At 37.5% G+C, this 17,738-nt stretch overlaps 1 protein-coding gene across 1 annotated transcript in view; it reads left to right on the top strand.

Annotated features, from left to right (window-relative positions):
* Positions 1-1,578: 1,578 nt before the first annotated feature.
* Positions 1,579-17,738, top strand: part of AGMO (alkylglycerol monooxygenase) — a gene marked incomplete at both ends in the record, with an annotated part of 282,802 nt that continues 266,642 nt past the window's right edge. Inside the window, 2 exons of the mRNA XM_081101921.1 lie at positions 1,579-1,704; positions 3,232-3,362. Of these exons, the coding sequence (XP_080958047.1) occupies positions 1,579-1,704; positions 3,232-3,362 (257 nt within the window). The remainder of the gene's footprint in view (positions 1,705-3,231; positions 3,363-17,738) is intronic.

Genomic DNA, 17,738 nt, shown 5'->3' with positions numbered 1-17,738 from the left:
GGGGAGGGACTTAATAGAATATTCATCAACTTCCGAGGTGTTCTCTTTCAGGGTCCTGGTTGGACGGTGCCAGGGCGGGTAGTTGGTCCTGAGGCAACTAAGGTATCACTTGTTAGGTTTTGCTGTTTTTTGGAGCCTGGGGCTGAAATACAGCTGAGGCCTAGATGTTATCTTTAGGGAGGAGAAGGTGGGCGGGAGGGGGGGGGGGGTCTGAAATGCCTAAGCAGTGATCTGAAAGATCAGGGGTCCAAACTGACCAGTCATATGCTAGGGCAGTGGTTGGCAAACTGCGGCTTGTGAGCCACATGCAGCTCTTTGTCCCCTTGAGTGTGGCCACGAAGTTTTAATCGCACTGTACATGCGCGCTCGCACGTGGTATTTTGTGGAAGAGCCACACTCAAGGGGCCGCAGTTTGCCGACCACTGTGCGAGGGGAAGAACAGTTACCCTGGGGGTGAGGTTCTTGTTTTCCCATTTTTGCCCCTTGCTAGGCATTCAGGACTTTCCGCCCCGGTGTTTCTGTACCTGGCCCATTGTCCTTGCTCTGCTCATGTCTAAAAATGAGATAGCGAAACTGACTGTGTCTTTGAGTAGTAATTTATTTGTTGCTTATCTATAGTTTCTATTTTTCCCCCTAAAACAATAGTTTGATCAAATCTAGTATTAATAGTTTGATCAAATCTATATCAACATGTTTAAAATAAAAGATTAGGTGGTAGCCAAAGGATGAGTACAGTCATTCTAGGTGAAGGCCAGAGGCTGTTGAAGCTTCCCTCCTTCACTAGTGATGCAATAAATGTCCTCTAGTCTCCCTGTTAGAAACTAATCATTGAAGCTCCTCTTGGAAAACACAGATGAGGTATCATAGCCCCATCCTGGGAGCTTTTTCAATCAGCTAGGCCCCATTCATTGAACCATAGAGATGTGACTAAGCCAACATTCTATTAAACAATGTAAGGAGCCAAATACCTCTAAATTAGTTTGCAGCACTTCAAAATTAACATGATACAGCTCCAGAAAGATACCAGTATGATACATTCAGTGCTTATTGACTTTCAAGCTTAGTCTTGTTAAATAAGATGAGAGCACTCTATCCTTTGAGAAAATATGACTCTGAGGGGAGGTAACAAACTTGAACCCCCTGGGAATTTCAAAAGGGAGAAAAAAATGAATTTTCTTCATGGGATTTGAGTCTTCAGTTTCTGCCCACTTTTTCAGAGTGAATTTCCACTTTCCAAGGAGGTATCTGTGCTTTTCTTTTGCTTATCTTGTTTTAATCAGTTCACCGAGAGCCAAACTCCACTGTTTATCTTTGATTTGGGCAGGCTTACCCTCTTCCTCCCCCACAAGCCAGGTTCCTGGGACAGCGCCCACTGAACTTTGAACTGGTTCTGGATCCCAGTATTTTCCTGTCTCTGCACAGGATCTGCTGTGTGCGTGTCTCTGCGGAGTTTTGTTTCCAGCCGTGCTTTGACAAAGGGCTTGTTCTGTGAAGCACGTCTTGTCCTCTCTGTCCAGCCTCTGGCTTAAACCACGGAATCACAAATATTCTCCAGCTGGGAAGCAGACCAGGGCAGAGATGAAGAACCCAGAAGCCCAAGGGGACGTTTCCCTTTCCCAGGGAATCCGCATGATGTTTTACGTGATGAAGCCCAATGAAACGTCATTCCAAACCCTGGAAGAGGTGCCTGATTATGTAAAACAGGTGAGACTCTCTTGGAAGAGGCTGCTCTTGCTTTTTCTTAAGAAGTCAAACACATCTTGAGGTTTGGTTTACTTTCACTCTTTAAATTATGAAATTCTAATAAAATGAATTCCATTTCATAAAGACATGGAGCAAAAGTAGAATTTCTGTTTGAACTGAATTTCCATATAACATCCATCATCATCTTCTATTAAACTCCCTTTCCCTTGATATGTCACTCCAGAATACAACAGAAGTTATCCTGGACACAGTGACATTACAAATTTAGCTGACAGAAGCTGATATCAGTAAACTTTGTAACAATTTTGTTTTCCAAGGGTAAACTTGTCTACTACCTCCCAGGAAACTGTTCCCTCTTTAATTTGGTGGAGTAGTTCTGCAGAATGGATACACAGCTGACTGAGTCCAACTCTGACTTCCTAACTATGAACTTGAATCAAGTTTTATTTGAAACTCTGAAGTGTTTAGAGGCACTTTTCACTTTTGGTTCCTGGCTATGATTGGCAATGGAAATATCCAGAATTAGAACTTGAATACTGAGGTTCCCCACCCTGTCAAAGTTCCTATAACACTTACTAGTTCAGACCAGAAATAGAAGAGAAAAAAATGACATCAGAGAAAATGTTCTTGGTAGTTTAATTTTTGAAAATTGTAAAATTCATGGTCAGCTGCCAAATGAGTGAAACCCATAACTTTTTTTCAGGATTTGATATTACTCTTACCTTCTGATTTTTTTAAGAAAAAAAAAGTGATACTTATGTCTTTAAAAATCAATATTAAAAAAAAAACTTTATTGTTGAAGGTATTACATATGTCCTCCTTTTCCCCCATTGACCTCTTCTATGTGGCCCCAGCTGCTGCCCCAAGCCTTCACCACCTGTCTGTGTCATGGGTTATGCATTAAACATCATTATTTTTTTATATTGTAACACCAAACCTAGTCCAATATTTGGTCATTGGTAGTGGATCCTAAAAATATCTATTATATAAAATAAAAATAAAGCTGAACAAATAAAACTTGAGTGATATTTCAAACACTTAAAATGACCTTATTCTTTGAAATACTCAGAATATTCTTTGTTCCTACAGTTTTAACTTTGTCATTTCTGTAATACTGATATGAAAAGCTAGAAGTGTGTACATTTTTAAGGACTACTTTTTAAAGTGAGTCTAGCTTCGTTATATGTACAATAGACTTGTGATTTTTGCACTTATTTTAAAATGTGTTTTTTAGATCTAATTTGTAACATGTCCCTCTTACTCTTATGTTCTTGGTGCAATTATCATGGTTACATCTGTTTATATTTTATTTCCAAAGTAGTTGATAGAATGGAGCACCTGTTTAGTATACGTCTGAAATAATCAAATTCATTTGTTAGGAGAAAATGATCCTCTAGGAAAGGTGTGTACCTTCTCTTTCTATAAAATGTCACTCTGGATCGCCACTTCTGGAATGACTAATGAGGAAATGTAAGAGAATTTTAGACTGAGCACAATAGCATCTCTTTTCTACAATTTTCTTTCCAGGCAACTCCATTTTTCATTTCCTTGATGCTGCTTGAACTAGTTGTCAGCTGGATCAGCAAAGGGAAGCCCCCAGGTCGTTTGGATGATGCACTAACATCGATATCAGCTGGTGTTCTATCTCAGCTTCCAAGGTGAATTAGTTGGTTAGCAACACTGAAGGAATCAACCAAAATTCTCAAATATGATGGAAAATGAATTTATTTACACATATGTCTCCAAAGAATTCAGTTACTGTCATTATATAAAATGTTGATATTTTGTTCATTATGGATTTTTCTTTTCATTCATTACAAAAGACAGCTCTAAATATTATTTACTTTGATTACTGAGCTAATTGGTGTCCCTTTAATTTTGTGTCCAAAGAATGTTATTCATTTGACTTACTATAGAAATCTGATGTGCAGATACTCCCTAGTCAAAATCCCATAAAACTGGATCACTACAGTGGTCTCCTATGTGGTACCCTGTCTATGGGCCATTTGTAGCTAAACATTTCCATAATGTGAATCTGGTGAAAACTCTTTACAGGTTCCATTTTGCCTGAGGATAATGTATGAATCCCTTCCCTGATCCGTGGAGGTCTGGGCCTACCCATGTTTGCTTCTGGTCCCTTAATGCCTTCCGCCCTTTTGCAGTGTTTGTTCCTTCCATAATCTATTTCTTGCCATTGCCCAGAGGTCACACATGTTTCCCTCTGCTTGGAAAGTGGTGAACTCTGAGTCATTTCTGAAGTCTAGGCATAGACTTCTCTTGAAGGATCATACTCTTCCACAAGGTGAGGTGCCTTGGGGGCTTCAAAGGGTCACTGGGAGATAAAAAGAAGAGCAGCACCTTAACAAATAGCAGTTTATCCTGCTCTATAGGTAGATCAAAAATAGTTATCTGATAATTTCTTATGGGCAAGACATCTAATTCAAATTCTTCTAGGTATACCAGGGGCGAGGGAGAGAACTTTCTCTTGAGCTTGCAGCTAAAGCTGACTTTAGCTCAAAACAATCTACATACCACAGGGGAACACTTGGGTGACTCATTCTGGACCCCCACACCTACTACTTTTTAGAAAGAGTAAATTATAATGTGTGTAGAGGAGAAACCCATGAGGATTACTCAAGAGGCAGAGGATGAGGGAAGATTCCCTTAGAAGCATTAGCTTTGTGTTGTTGATGAATGTTCTCATTCCTACTTCCCACCCATTGCTGCTTTTACTGTTTTAAGAGCTTTACTTCTGACCAGTGTTCATTACTTAGGAATGTTTCCATGAACCGCCCAGTGGGAAACCAAGGTGGATTTTAAAAAATAAAATAAAACAAAAACTTAAAGATATGTGAGAAAAGGTGAGATCATTTCACACAATTGCATAAAATTGTCTAGAGAGGAAGTAAACCTGAAAGTCAAATTTCTTTCATGGTTGCACATTGTTTCACAAACTGAGGCTATATCTCAAGTTATTTTCAGTTAATTCTAAGAATACCCTAAATAAGAATTTACAATTATACATACTAGTAATATCCTCTATTTCATCTCTCCCTTGAATAGAATTGAACAAGAAAATCACCCAGCATACTTTAAGGATATGTACATTTGGTTATTAAAAAATACCCATTTGGTTACTGTAGTTTATTCTGAGAAAGTTAAGTGTTTAGTTTGTGGAAATTGGAAAATAAATTGGTAACTGAGAAATACCTTTTAGGTGCAATCATGGATCACATATTCTGTTGAGTTGAAATGGATTTATTAAACACTCTGGGAGACATCAAGTTGAATGAATGCTTCAACATTTCTTTTACTTTTTCAAGTTTGACTTTGGTTAAAGTGAAATTTGATTTTTCTCTTATCATAACATTGCAACTACTGGAAATATGAATTGCATCCTCAGTACTATAATTCTGCTCAGCAGTGTGCCTTTAAGATAGTACAAAGTTATAACAGGATATGCAAGAACCAGAAATATATTTTTGCTAAAAAAAATCCCCAAAGTATAAGGAAGATGAGGAGAATGAGAGAGAGAGAGAGAGAGAGAGAGAGAGAGAGAGAGAGAGAGAGAGAGAGAAAGAGAGAGATGCAATTCTTTTCCTTCACATTCCACTCTTCATAACACTCCTTAAGCTAACACAAGCTCTGATGCCCTTTGAAAGAAAGGTAAAAGGTTGTGAACTTGAATCTGGAGCATATTTTTCTATAGTTATATTTTGAATGAGGACAGCAAATGGATTCTTTTTTGTTCTGGTAGGTGTGAACAGCAGTTCTAAATTATGAAATGTGTTCAGTTTTATAAGTTTTACAGTGGATTTTTATCTAACATAGCCTTTTGTCTAAAAGATCTCAGCAAAGCAAATGATCTGAAAATAAAATTTTAAGATATTTTTGTTTATTTTATTGCTCTTAAAATCACACAGATGTAAGCAGGGAGGAGGGCTGGTCCTCAGGACCCACTCCGATCCATCCCTCGGCAAAAGACGAGGAGGATTTAACAGAAACTCTTAAAACAATATTTCAGTTGAAGCCTCAGCATCAAGGGGAATCCTTGCACAAATCATTAACAGCTGAGGGTTAGATTAACACGGCACTGGTTGTATCCTGTCCGAGGAACTAATTTCATTTTCCACAGGAGCAACGGTGGCTTGCCGTGTCCTTTAAATACATGATTGCAAGAAAAATGGTAGTATACCATTTGTTAATTCATTTGAGAGGAATTACACTTTGGATAATAATTCCAAATAGGCATGTAGCCTCTGACTAGAGAAGCTGTGGGAATCAAAGTGAAACCCTGAACATATTTTTCCACTTTGCCATTCATGTAATAGAAATGCTGTATGCAGACTTAGAGGAAAAACAATGTTTATTTGAGGATCTCCATTTTATTGTTACATAAAATTTGAAATATCTTGAAGATTAGTAGCATACATACCATATTGATAGAGAAAACGGCATGCTGTACCTTTCAAATCTTTACATCAGGGAAAATAGTAATCATAGACAAGATTATATCTTATTTACAAGCCTTTCGAACAGACCATCATGTGTAATAAAAGTCCATCTGTCCTAAGAACCGGATTCTGGGCAGGCCTGCATCTGTTTTCCTTTTCTGGAATCCATGGGCAACCCTCCTAATCAGAATCTAGACTTGAAGTCATAGACAAATATTTTTTCTTATTATAGTTAAACCCAGTGTATCACATGCAGATAATCTGCCTTTCTGTCAATCATTTGAATATGTGGCTTAAAAAAAATTAAACTTAACATTTTACTAGCAACATTTTTACAAAATCTATTTTTATTAAATCTATACAAAACTTGTGAATAATCCTGCTACTGACTTAAATGCTAACGAGTGAAAAATAATCACATCCTTTTTTTTTCCTGCTTCTTTAAGCAGAACTCAATTTCCAATCCTTCATTAGAAAACCAGGACCTCAATTTGTTACTTCCTTCCAATGTTTCTGCTTCCATAAATTGCATCCTCCCCAGAGAAATTTTATTCCCGATATAAATATCTACAGTATGTTTGTTTTTAATGGGTTCATTTATTCTGTTGAAACAGCAGATTATAAATCAAATTGCAATAGGTTGGAGGGATAATTTAAGTAGGTAAATTTTCAAGTAAGTTGGGGACTCTCCACTTTTAATATGTATGGGTCACTGCCAAATTTCAGTATGGAGTTAGCTGGGTAATGTTCAACGGTACATATGCACAGTTTTACTGCCATGACTGCCCTGGAATTTTCCATTCCTGACAAGAAAATTTCAAAAAAAAATTTTAAAGAGGAGGAAATTAAACTTCTTTGAAATACTTTTGACTCCTTGGGGTGGGACTGGAGAATAAAGAAAAATTGTATACTGGATTTTTATACTAGATTTTAGGATCAGAGACAATACTGCCTTTGGCAACATCAGACTTCTAACAAATGAGTACTATCATTTTGGATGATGACTTTAATAAATAGTTATTCTTTGTCTATAATCATAGATATGTATTTGTGTAATACTAACAACAATATTTAATGTTGATAGTAATATATTTATTAACGTAGAAAATTATTAAAAGAACATCCCCTAGTAGAGAAAATAAAATTTAAAAACTTGCAGGTTTGTTCATTGTATTTGCTAGGGAGAATGCTTATTTCCTCTAAACTTTTACCTTAGAAACCTTATAAATAGAGTTTGTTGTTACTTGTGTACTTTCAGAGATTGCTGTTAGAATAATTGTTCCTAATGAATGTAAAATTCCTGCTGTTTATTAGCCTGGATTTGTGTGCTTATTCAATAGAGTAATTGAATTACTTGAAGTAATTTACTTCTTGCAAAATGAAAAGTGCAGCAAATTTACTTCAAAATCTACCACATTGTGTATATAAAAGTCTATGATTTTGTGGTTGTAGTAAAATGAAATGAAATTAAATAATTGTTTCATAAGTGTAATGCCATTGTATAGTAAGTTACAGTAGTACAGATGTTATCTGTCTGCAGAAGGTAGAGGTTATATATATTTTGTAAACACTGAGCAAGTATTAATGTTCCACTAGATGGAGCAAAAGTGGCAGCATCTTTACAGATAAACACTGCAAGCTCCTGGGCCAGGTTTAAGAGATTTTGAAATTAATGAATAACGAAATTTCTCATAAAACAAATATTTATATAATGTAAATATATTTATTTATAATTCCCTGAAGCTCCTAAGAATCTCATTTAAATATTGTCTTTCTTCTGATTTATGGGACAATATTATTAGAAATAAAAATTTATTTTTTTCAACTTTGCATATCCTGGCCAAACCGGAGAGTGTACACAGCTCTAATGACAGTTGTGAAATAGTATAAATTGTCAGATGTCTGTGAATATGGGGGACATATTCATAATGCTGCAAGTTGCTTTGAAATTTTAACAGTTTGCAATGAGAGCATCAAATTTAATTTACTTGATTAATGATTAAAGCATGAAAGTATTTGAGATTGAGATAAATTTATTGTCTATGAAGCCTAATGAAAGAAGGAATGACATGTCCAACATTACCTTTCCATTTTACATTCAAGCCGAGATGGCTGTCATAACTAATTAGCTTTAATTAGTAATCTCTTCGCCAAATAATATTCATTCTAATTAATTATTTAAAACTCTAAACATTATAAAATTACCTTTATCTTTTTTAAAAATCCAGGATCATACTGGAGGAGCAATTTAGTGCCTCACCAGATTTTATAGTAACTAAGTATTGACAGGACACATTTCTAGTGTTGAGAGACAATGTTATATAAACACATAAAGAATTAGCTACTTCTCATTTTCCAGAAGACCAACCTCAGACCGAAGAGAAAATTGCTCTTTGGGGGGAATTTATGAAGAAAATAGGACAATGAAAGGGAAACCTCTATAGATTGCTTAGAGGATTCTAATGTCTCCTTACATTTAGAACATTTTGTGGTCTTGCATTCAAATTTAGTGAGTAAAAGGGATCTAGTCTTTAGTTATTCAAAGCCCCTGAACTTCCCAATATTCCATCTCCACATGATATAGTAAGCTCATATTTACATACATATTACATATGTCACTTCCCACAGGATGGGGTTTACAGAGTTGAAGTTTGAATTCCAGAGTGCAGAGTCATATGCTGGGGGTTGGGGCTGGCAGAAGAGGAAGGAATTTGAAAACGAAAGAGGAAGGCACTTTGGTTTATGATTCAAGGTCTGGTGGGAACATTTTTGAAAATGTAGGTGCCATTTCCTGCAACCAAGAGCTTTCCAGAGCTTGATAATCCTTTCCCAGCTGTATCCCTTTGCTGGATTGTTTGTAGTTGTGGGCAGTCCATGGCTGTTTTTTCCCTTTTCTGATGGAAGAAGATCATATTCATCTTGCTGATAGAAAGCAGAGAATTTAACTCCCACAGCTTCTCCCCTCTTTCCCTTCACCTTGAAGAAAGTTTGGCTTCGTGCTAAAGTGTGAAAAAAAAAAAAATAAAGCCGTTACTGTAGGATGCCAGGTATATTTCAGCTCGATTTGTGTCAACCCTAATAAGTAAGTTGACAAAGTAATAAATTGGGTGTCTGCTCAAGATCTGGCACCTGTACAGGAAATAAAAAGTATTTCACGTGCAGGCAGGGTCTCTTGTTTAATAAAGACTCCGTGTCTTAAAATCTATTTCACTTGTGACCGGAACTGACAAAAGAGACGGTAACTTAAACACACACACACAGATTCTGAACTGATGGGGCTGGCGATTACATTTGTTCTGTTCACCTTTATGTCCTCCCTGTCTTGTTCCGTCCCTGGCACCCAGTAGGCTCTTAATATAAATTTATTGAATGAATCCATGAATGGATCAATTTTGACAGCGTGTACTAAAGCTTATGTAAAAAGTTGTAGGTTATTTCAATTTTCTGCTGTATTTTCTCATTTTTAATTTTTCTTTCTGGATCAGTCTTTTTTTTAAATATATATTTTATTGATTTTTTACAGAGAGGAAGGTAGAGGGATAGAGAGTTAGAAACATCGATGAGAGAGAAACATCGATCAGCCGCCTCCTGCACACCTCCCACTGGGGATGTGCCCGCAACCCAGGTACATGCCCTTGACCGGAATCGAACCCAGGACCCTTCAGTCCGCAGGCCGACGCTCTATCCGCTGAGCCAAACCGGTTTCGGCTGGATCAGTCTTTTTTTAGGCTATCAACTGGGGAAATCTGTACCCCCGAGACATTTGTTGTCACAACTTGGGGAGAGGGCTGTGCTACTGGTATCTAGTAAACAGAGGTAAGGCATGCTGCTAAACAGTCTACAATTCACAGGACAGGCCTTCACAACAAAGAATTATCTGGCCTTAATGGCAATAGTGTCAAGGTTTAGAATCCTTGTTTTAGAGAAATTATTGGACTGAACCATATAAAATTGTTGTTAGTTACCATTTTTACCCCAAAATTAAAATTCATATAGTTAGCCTTTTACTAATAGGTAACAGGAAATAATTTTAAGATTTCATAATTCAGGTAACAGTTCTCATAGGACAGACCCCCTACAAAAAGAATTATGTTGTCCAAATGTCAGTAATGACACCTGAGATGCTCTTGTCTAAAACATGTTTTAAAATAAAATTTGTTCTACTCCCCACCTCCTTACTTTGACAAATAACTATAACAAATTGGAATACAAGGTTTCCATTTAGATTCCTTAGATTTCCAGAAGAGCGTGGGGGCCCCTGGCCCCATGGCCTGTCCTGTCTTGTAAGGGACCTCACACACATGAGTATGGACATCCCAGATTGCTTGTCCCAACTCTGTCTACATGACCAAAAATGACACTCTTGACTGCCTAGTCATGTCTAGGACTTTGCACACCTTCACAGGTCAGCCTCCTGAAGGACTGGACCAGGAGCCAGGCCCACGCGGGTCCTGTAATAAGCAGGCGTGGACCACTTTGACAGGGGATTGTGAAATATCTGGAATGTGACCCGGGTTGTGAGAGGAATTCTGGGCAGGTAGTTCCTTTGGATCAAAACCCACACTCAGGGACCAAAATGCTCTTTCCAGCCATATAATTGCTGAAGGTCATCAAAAGGAATGCTGGCTTGCCCATGAACTGGACCTGCGCAATGGAAAGCTTCTTACCTCATCTCCTATCCTTGGAATATATGTTCTGCCTCTTGGTCCCATATCAGCAGCTGTTTCAGGATGTAGCCCTGAGAGAGTAAGGTGTTGTTGAGACCATCTGGATTGAATAAGTGACTGAACCTAGTTAAAGCCTCTACACCAGCGGTTCTCAACCTGTGGGTCGCGACCCCCTTGGGGGTCGAAAGACCCTTTCACAGGGGTCGCCTAAGACCATCGGAAAACACATATATAATTACATGTTGTTTTTGTGATTAATCACTATGCTTTAATTATATTCAATTTGTAACAATGAAATTGGGGGTCACCACAACATGAGGAACTGTATTAAAGGGTCATGGCATTAGGAAGGTTGAGAACCACTGCTCTACACAGACATACCTAATTTTACTGAAATCACTTCATTGTGCCTCACAGGTATTGCGTATATTTTTAAAGAAATTGAAGGCAAGACCCTCCAACAGCAAAAAGGTTATGACTCGCTTAATTGCAGTAATCTGGCACCAAACCTTTTAAAGATTCTGGTGGGCTGGTGCGGAGATTTACTTGTCTTGCAGTTGGTTGTAAGTTTTCATGTTTATTAAATTTGCCATCTACCAACCTGAAGTGTTCTGTCTCTTTCTTAGGCATCTTCTTACCCTCTGGGTACAAGGGCTATTTTACAAACCAGAAATAATCTCTAATTGAAAATTGGGTTTTAGGGAAAAAGTGTAGGTATTTTGGTATTTCTATTATTTATATCACTGCTGTTGTAAAGTAACCTATTTTACAGATTAAATGATAGAAGCATATAAAATGAGAAATTTAATGTCATTAACTAATAATTAAAGTCATATCATAATTAAATGAAAAGTACATTAAAATTAAAGACCTGGTCTCCAAAAGGGCCAGTAACATGCTAACTCAAAGAAGGTAACTGTATAAAGGTAAATACTATTAAAATGTGAATTTTAACAATATACTAATTTAAGCTACTTCTTCAACTTTAATTTAAAATTAGAATATTTAAGAATTTCATCACTTGTTCATGTTTTATAAATAAATGTTATTAGGTAGAATTATCAATTCATTTTACATATAAATAACAAATATAAAAGAAAAGTAAATTCTATCAAATTTTAAAAGAATAAAGGAATAATTATCTTGAGTCTGATCTTAAATTTGATCACAGTAATTTATTTATTTATTTTTTATTTTTTTATTTTTATTTTTTATTTTATTTTTTTTATTTATTTTTTATTGCTTAAAGTATTACAAAGGGTATTACATATGTGTCCATTTTATCACCCCGCCCTAGACAGTCCCCTAGCCTCCCCTATCCCCCAGTGTCTTATGTCCATTGGTTATGCTTATATGCATGCATACAAGTCCTTTAGTTGATCTCTTACCCCCCTACCTCCTGCCCCCCAACCCTCCCCTGCCTTCCTGCTGCAGTTTGACAATCTGTTTGAGGCTGCTCTGCCTCTGTATCTATTATTGTTCAAAAGTTTATAATGGTCTCTATTATCCATGAATGAGTGAGATCATGTGGTATTTTTCCTTCATTGACTGGCTTATTTCACTTAGCATAATGCTCTCCAGTTCCATCCATGACGTTGCAAATGGTAAGAGTTCCTTCCTTTTTACAGCAGCATAGTATTCCATCGTGTAGATGTACCACAGTTTTCTAATCCATTCATCTACTGATGGGCACGTAGGCTGTTTCCAGATCTTAGCTATGGTGAATTGTGCTGCTATGAACATAGGGGTGCATATATCCTTTCTGATTGGTGTTTCTGGTTTCTTGGGATATATTCCTAGAAGTGGGATCACAGGGTCAAATGGGAGTTCCATTTTCAGTTTTTTAAGGAAACTCCATACTGTCTTCCATAGTGGCTGCACCAGTCTGCATTCCCACCAGCAGTGCACAAGTGATCCTTTTTCTCCACATCCTCTCCAGCACTTGTCGTTTCTTGATTTGTTGATGATAGCCAGTCTGACAGGTGTGAGATGATACCTCATTGTTGTTTTGATTTGCATCTCTCGGATGATTAGTGACTTTGAGCATGTTTTCATATGTCTCTTGGCTTTCTGAATGTCCTCTTTTGAAAGGTGTCTATTTAGGTCCTTTGCCCACTTTTTGATTGGATTGTTTATCTTCCTTTTGTTGAGTTGTATGAGTTCCCTATAAATTTTGGAGATTAGGCCCTTATCAGATATGACATTGGCAAATATGTTTTCCCACACAGTGGGTTTTCTTGTTGTTTTGTTGATGGTTTCTTTTGCTGTGCAGAAGCTTTTTATTTTGATGAAGTCCCATTTGTTTATTTTCTCTTTAGTTTCAAGTGCCCTAGGAGCTGTGTCAGTGAAGAAATTGCTTCGGCATATGTCTGAGATTTTGTTGCCTTTGGATTCTTCTAGAATTTTTATGGTTTCCTGTCGTACATTTAAGTCCTTTATCCATTTTGAGTTTATTTTTGTGTATGGTGTAAGTTGGTGGTCTAGTTTCATTTTCTTGCATATATCTGTCCAATTTTCCCAACACCATTTATTGAAGAGACTATCTTGGCTCCATTGTATGTTCTTGCCTCCTTTGTCAAATATTAATTGAGCATATTGGTTCGGGCCGATTTCTGGGCTCTCTATTCTATTCCATTGATCTATATGCCTATTCTTGTGCCAGTACCAGGCAGTTTTGAGAACAGTGGCTTTGTAATACAACTTGATATCTGGTATTGAGATCCCACCTACTTTGTTCTTTTTCAGGATTGCTGCAGCTATTCGGGGTCTTTTTTTATTCCAGATGAATTTTTGGAGAGTTCGTTCTAGATCTCTGAAGTATGCCGTTGGTATTTTAATGGGAAGTGCGTTGAATTTATAGATTGCTTTGGGTAGTATGGACATTTTAATGATGTTGATTCTACCAATCCAGGAACACGGTATGTTCTTCCATCTGTTTATGTCTTCCTCTATATCTTTTTTCAACGTCCTGTAGTTTTCTGAGTAGAGGTCTTTTACCTCTTTAGTTAAGTTGATTCCTAGGTAGCTTAATTTTTTTGGTGCAATGGTAAACGGGATTGCTTTTATAATCTCTCTTTCTGAAAGTTCACTACTGGTGTATAGAAATGCCTCAGATTTCTTGGGGTTAATTTTGTATCCTGCTACATTGCCAAATTCATGTATTAAGTCTAGTAGCTTTTGGATGGAGTCTCTGGGGTTTTGTATGTATAATATCATGTCGTCTGCAAATAAGGACAGTTTTACTTCCTCTTTTCCAATTTGGATGCCTTTTATTTCTTCTTCTTGCTGAATTGCAATGGCTAACACTTCCAGTACTATGTTGAACAGGAGTGGTGAGAGGGGGCATCCCTGTCTTGTTCCTGTTCTTAGGGGAAATGGTGTTAGTTTTTGCCCATTGAGTATGATGTTGGCTGTGGGCCTGTCATATATGGCTTTTATTATGTTGAGGTATGATCCTTCTACTCCCACCTTGCTGAGAGTTTTTATCAAAAATGGGTGTTGAATTTTGTCAAATGCTTTTTCTGCATCAATTGATATGACCATGTGGTTTTTTTCTTTCAGTTTGTTTATGTGATGTATCACGTTTATTGATTTGCGGATATTGTACCATCCTTGCATCCCTGGGATAAATCCTACTTGGTCATGGTGTATGATCTTTCTGATGTACTGCTGGATCCGATTTGCTAAGATTTTGTTGAGGATTTTGGCATCTATGTTCATGAGGGATATTGGCCTGTAGTTCTCTTTCATTGTGTTGTCTTTACCTGGTTTTGGTATTAGGGTGATGCTGGCTTCATAGAATGAGCTTGGAAGTGTTCCTTCCTCTTGAATTTTTTGTAGTAGTCTGAGGAGGATAGGTTTTAGTTCTTCCTTGAATGTTTGGTAAAACTCCCCTGTGAAGCCGTCTGGTCCTGGGCTTTTGTTTGATGGAAGCTTTTTGATGACTGCTTCAATTTCTTCCATAGTTATTGGCCTGTTGAGATTTTTAGATTCTTCCTGATTGAGTTTTGGAATGTTGTATTTTTCTAGGAATTTGTCCATTTCCTCCAGGTTGTCTAGTTTGTTGGAGTAGAGCAGTCCATAGTATTTTTTAATGATCATTTGTATTTCTGTGGGGTCTGTTGTTATTTCGCCTCTATCGTTTCTGATTTTGTTTATTTGGGTCCTCTCTCTTTGCTTCTTGGTGAGTCTGGCTAGAGGTTTGTCAATCTTGTTTATCCTTTCAAAGAACCAGCTCTTGGTTTCATTGATTTTCTGTATTGTTTTTTTGGTCTCTATGTCATTTATTTCTGCTCTAATCTTTATTATTTCCTTCCTTCTGCTCACTCTGGGGTTTTCTTGTTGCTCTCTTTCTAATTCTTTGAGTTGTAGAGTTAGATGATTTACTACCATGTTTTCTTGTTTTTTGAGATAGGCCTGTAGAGCTATAAACTTCCCTCTCAAGACTGCTTTCATTGTGTCCCATAGGTTTTGGATTGTTGTGTTTTCATTGTCATTAGTTTCCAGGATGTTTTTAATTTCTTCTTTGATCTCATTGGTAACCCAATCAATATTTAATAGCATGCTATTCAGCTTCCAGGTGTTTGAGTATTTTTGGTTGTTTTTATTGTAGTTTATTTCTAATATTATGCCATCGTGGTCTGTGAAGATGCTTTTTATGATTTCAATCTTCTTGAATTTGGGGATACTTTGCTTGTGACCCAATATATGGTCTATTTTTGAATATGTCTTATGAGCATTTGAGTAGAATGTATATTCCCTGGCTTTGGGGTGGAGTGTTCTGAAGATGTCTATTAAGTCCATCTGATCTAGTGAGTCATTTAGGATTGCTGTATCTTTGCTGATTGTTTGTCTAGAGGGCTTATCCAGTGCTGTCAGTGGTGTATTAAAGTCCCCTACTATGATTGTATTGTTGTCGATCTCTCCTTTGATATCTTCCAGGAGTTTTTTTATGAATTTGGGTGCTCCTGCATTGGGTGCATATATGTTTACCAGAGTTATATCTTCTTGTTGTATTGATCCCTTTAGTATTATGAAGTGGCCTTCCTTATCTCTTGTTATGGCCTTCACTTTGAGGTCTATTTTGTCCGATATAAGTATTGCTACCCCAGCTTTCTTTTCCTTTCCATTTGCCTGAAAGATATTTTTCCATCCTTTCACTTTCAGTCTGTGTGAGTCCCTTCTAATGAGGTGGGTTTCTTGTAGACAGCAGATGTATGGGTCATGTTTTTTTATCCATTCAGCCACTCGATGTCTTTTGTTTGGAGCATTTAGTCCGTTTACGTTTAAAGTTATTATTGAAAGGTACTTGTTTGTAGCCATTTCTGTTTTTGTGTGGCTGTTTTCTTTCTGAGCTTTTTATTTCTTATTTTTATACCAGTCCCTTTAGCATTCCTTGCATTGCTGGCTTGGTGGTGATAAACTCCCTTAGCCTTTTTTTGTCTGTGAAGCTTCTTATTTCCCCTTCAAGTTTGAATGATAGCCTTGCTGGATAGAGTATTCTTGGATTCAGTCCTTTGCTTTGCATCACTTTGTAAATTTCAGTCCATTCTTTTCTGGCCTGATGTGTTTCTGTTGAGAAATCATTTGAGAATCTAATGGGAGAGCCCTTGTATGTAACTTTCCGTCTCTCTCTTGCAGCCTGTAAGATTCTCTCTTTGTCCTGAACATTTGCCATGGTAATTATGATGTGTCTTGGTGTGGGTCTTTTCGGGTTCACCTTGTTTGGGACTCTCTGGGCATGTGTGACTTTTTTCTTCCCCACCTCAGGGAAGTTTTCTGATATTATTTCTTCTAATAGGTTTTCTAATCCTTGTTCATCCTTTTGTTGTTCTGGTACTCCTATTATTCGTATGTTGTTTCGTTTCATGTTGTCCCAAAGCTCCCTTAGGCTCTCCTCCTGTCTTTTAATTTTTTTCTCCAATTGCAGTACATTTTGGGTGTGTTTTGTTTCCTTGTCTTCTAATTCACTAATTCGGTCCTCCGCTTCTCCTAGTCTACTGTTGATACTTTCAATGGAGTTTTTCATTGCAGCTATATCACTCTTCATTTCTTCTTGGGTCTTACTTAAGTTGTTGATTTTTTCATCTGTTTCTTCTAGCTTCTTCCATATGTTATCGATTTTTTCATCTGTTTCGTCTTGCTTCTTGCAGAGGTTGTCGATTTTTTCCTCCATCCGGTTTATGCACTCTAGGACCCTTATTCTGAATTCTTTTTCTGTCATGTTGCATGCCTCTGTATTACTTAGCTGCTTTTCTGGAGAGTCCTCCTTCTCTTTCCTTTGGGGGTTTCTTTGTCTACCCATGTTTGATCTCACTGACATATCTAGACATTGAGTCGTTCAGTGGTTGCTCCCTTGGTGGCAGTGACTCCTTGATCTGTGGTTGCTCTTCGGGCGGTTGCAGTAGCAGCTGCTCTTCAGTTGGCAGCAGCTCCTCTGGTGGGTTCTGTTCACAGCTGTGGTGGCTCTTCTGGCTGGTGGGGCGAGGTTTCACGTACAGCTGCTGTTCCTCGGCAGAGGGTGTGTTGCTCAGGAGGTTGCTGTTGCTTGGACCTGCTTTCCTGGGGAGTTCTGCTCTTCTCGGCTGCAAACCGTCTCACCAGCTGAGCAATTTCGCCAATTCGGTGTGGGTGTTACTGGTTTCAGCTGCTGACTCCATTTGCTCCGGGACACGACCTGGGACGCGTCTGCCTATATCGCCGCCATCTTCCGTCCTGATCACAGTAATTTAAAGAAAACAGTTATCACACTTTATAAAATTGAAGTTTATTTTGTGTACTTTTTGAATGATCTTGAAATAAGAATTTAAAATTTACAGCTTGGTACAGTGGGTGGCAAGATATATTCTGTTGTCTGTTTTTTTTTATTTTAAAATATATATTTTATTGATTTTTTACAGAGAGGAAGGGAGAG

Source organism: Myotis nattereri (assembly GCF_964212035.1).
Source record: "Myotis nattereri genome assembly, chromosome: 11".
In the NCBI taxonomy this organism is placed as follows: Eukaryota; Metazoa; Chordata; class Mammalia; order Chiroptera; family Vespertilionidae; genus Myotis; species Myotis nattereri.
This window is presented reverse-complemented; position numbering and strand designations above follow the sequence as displayed.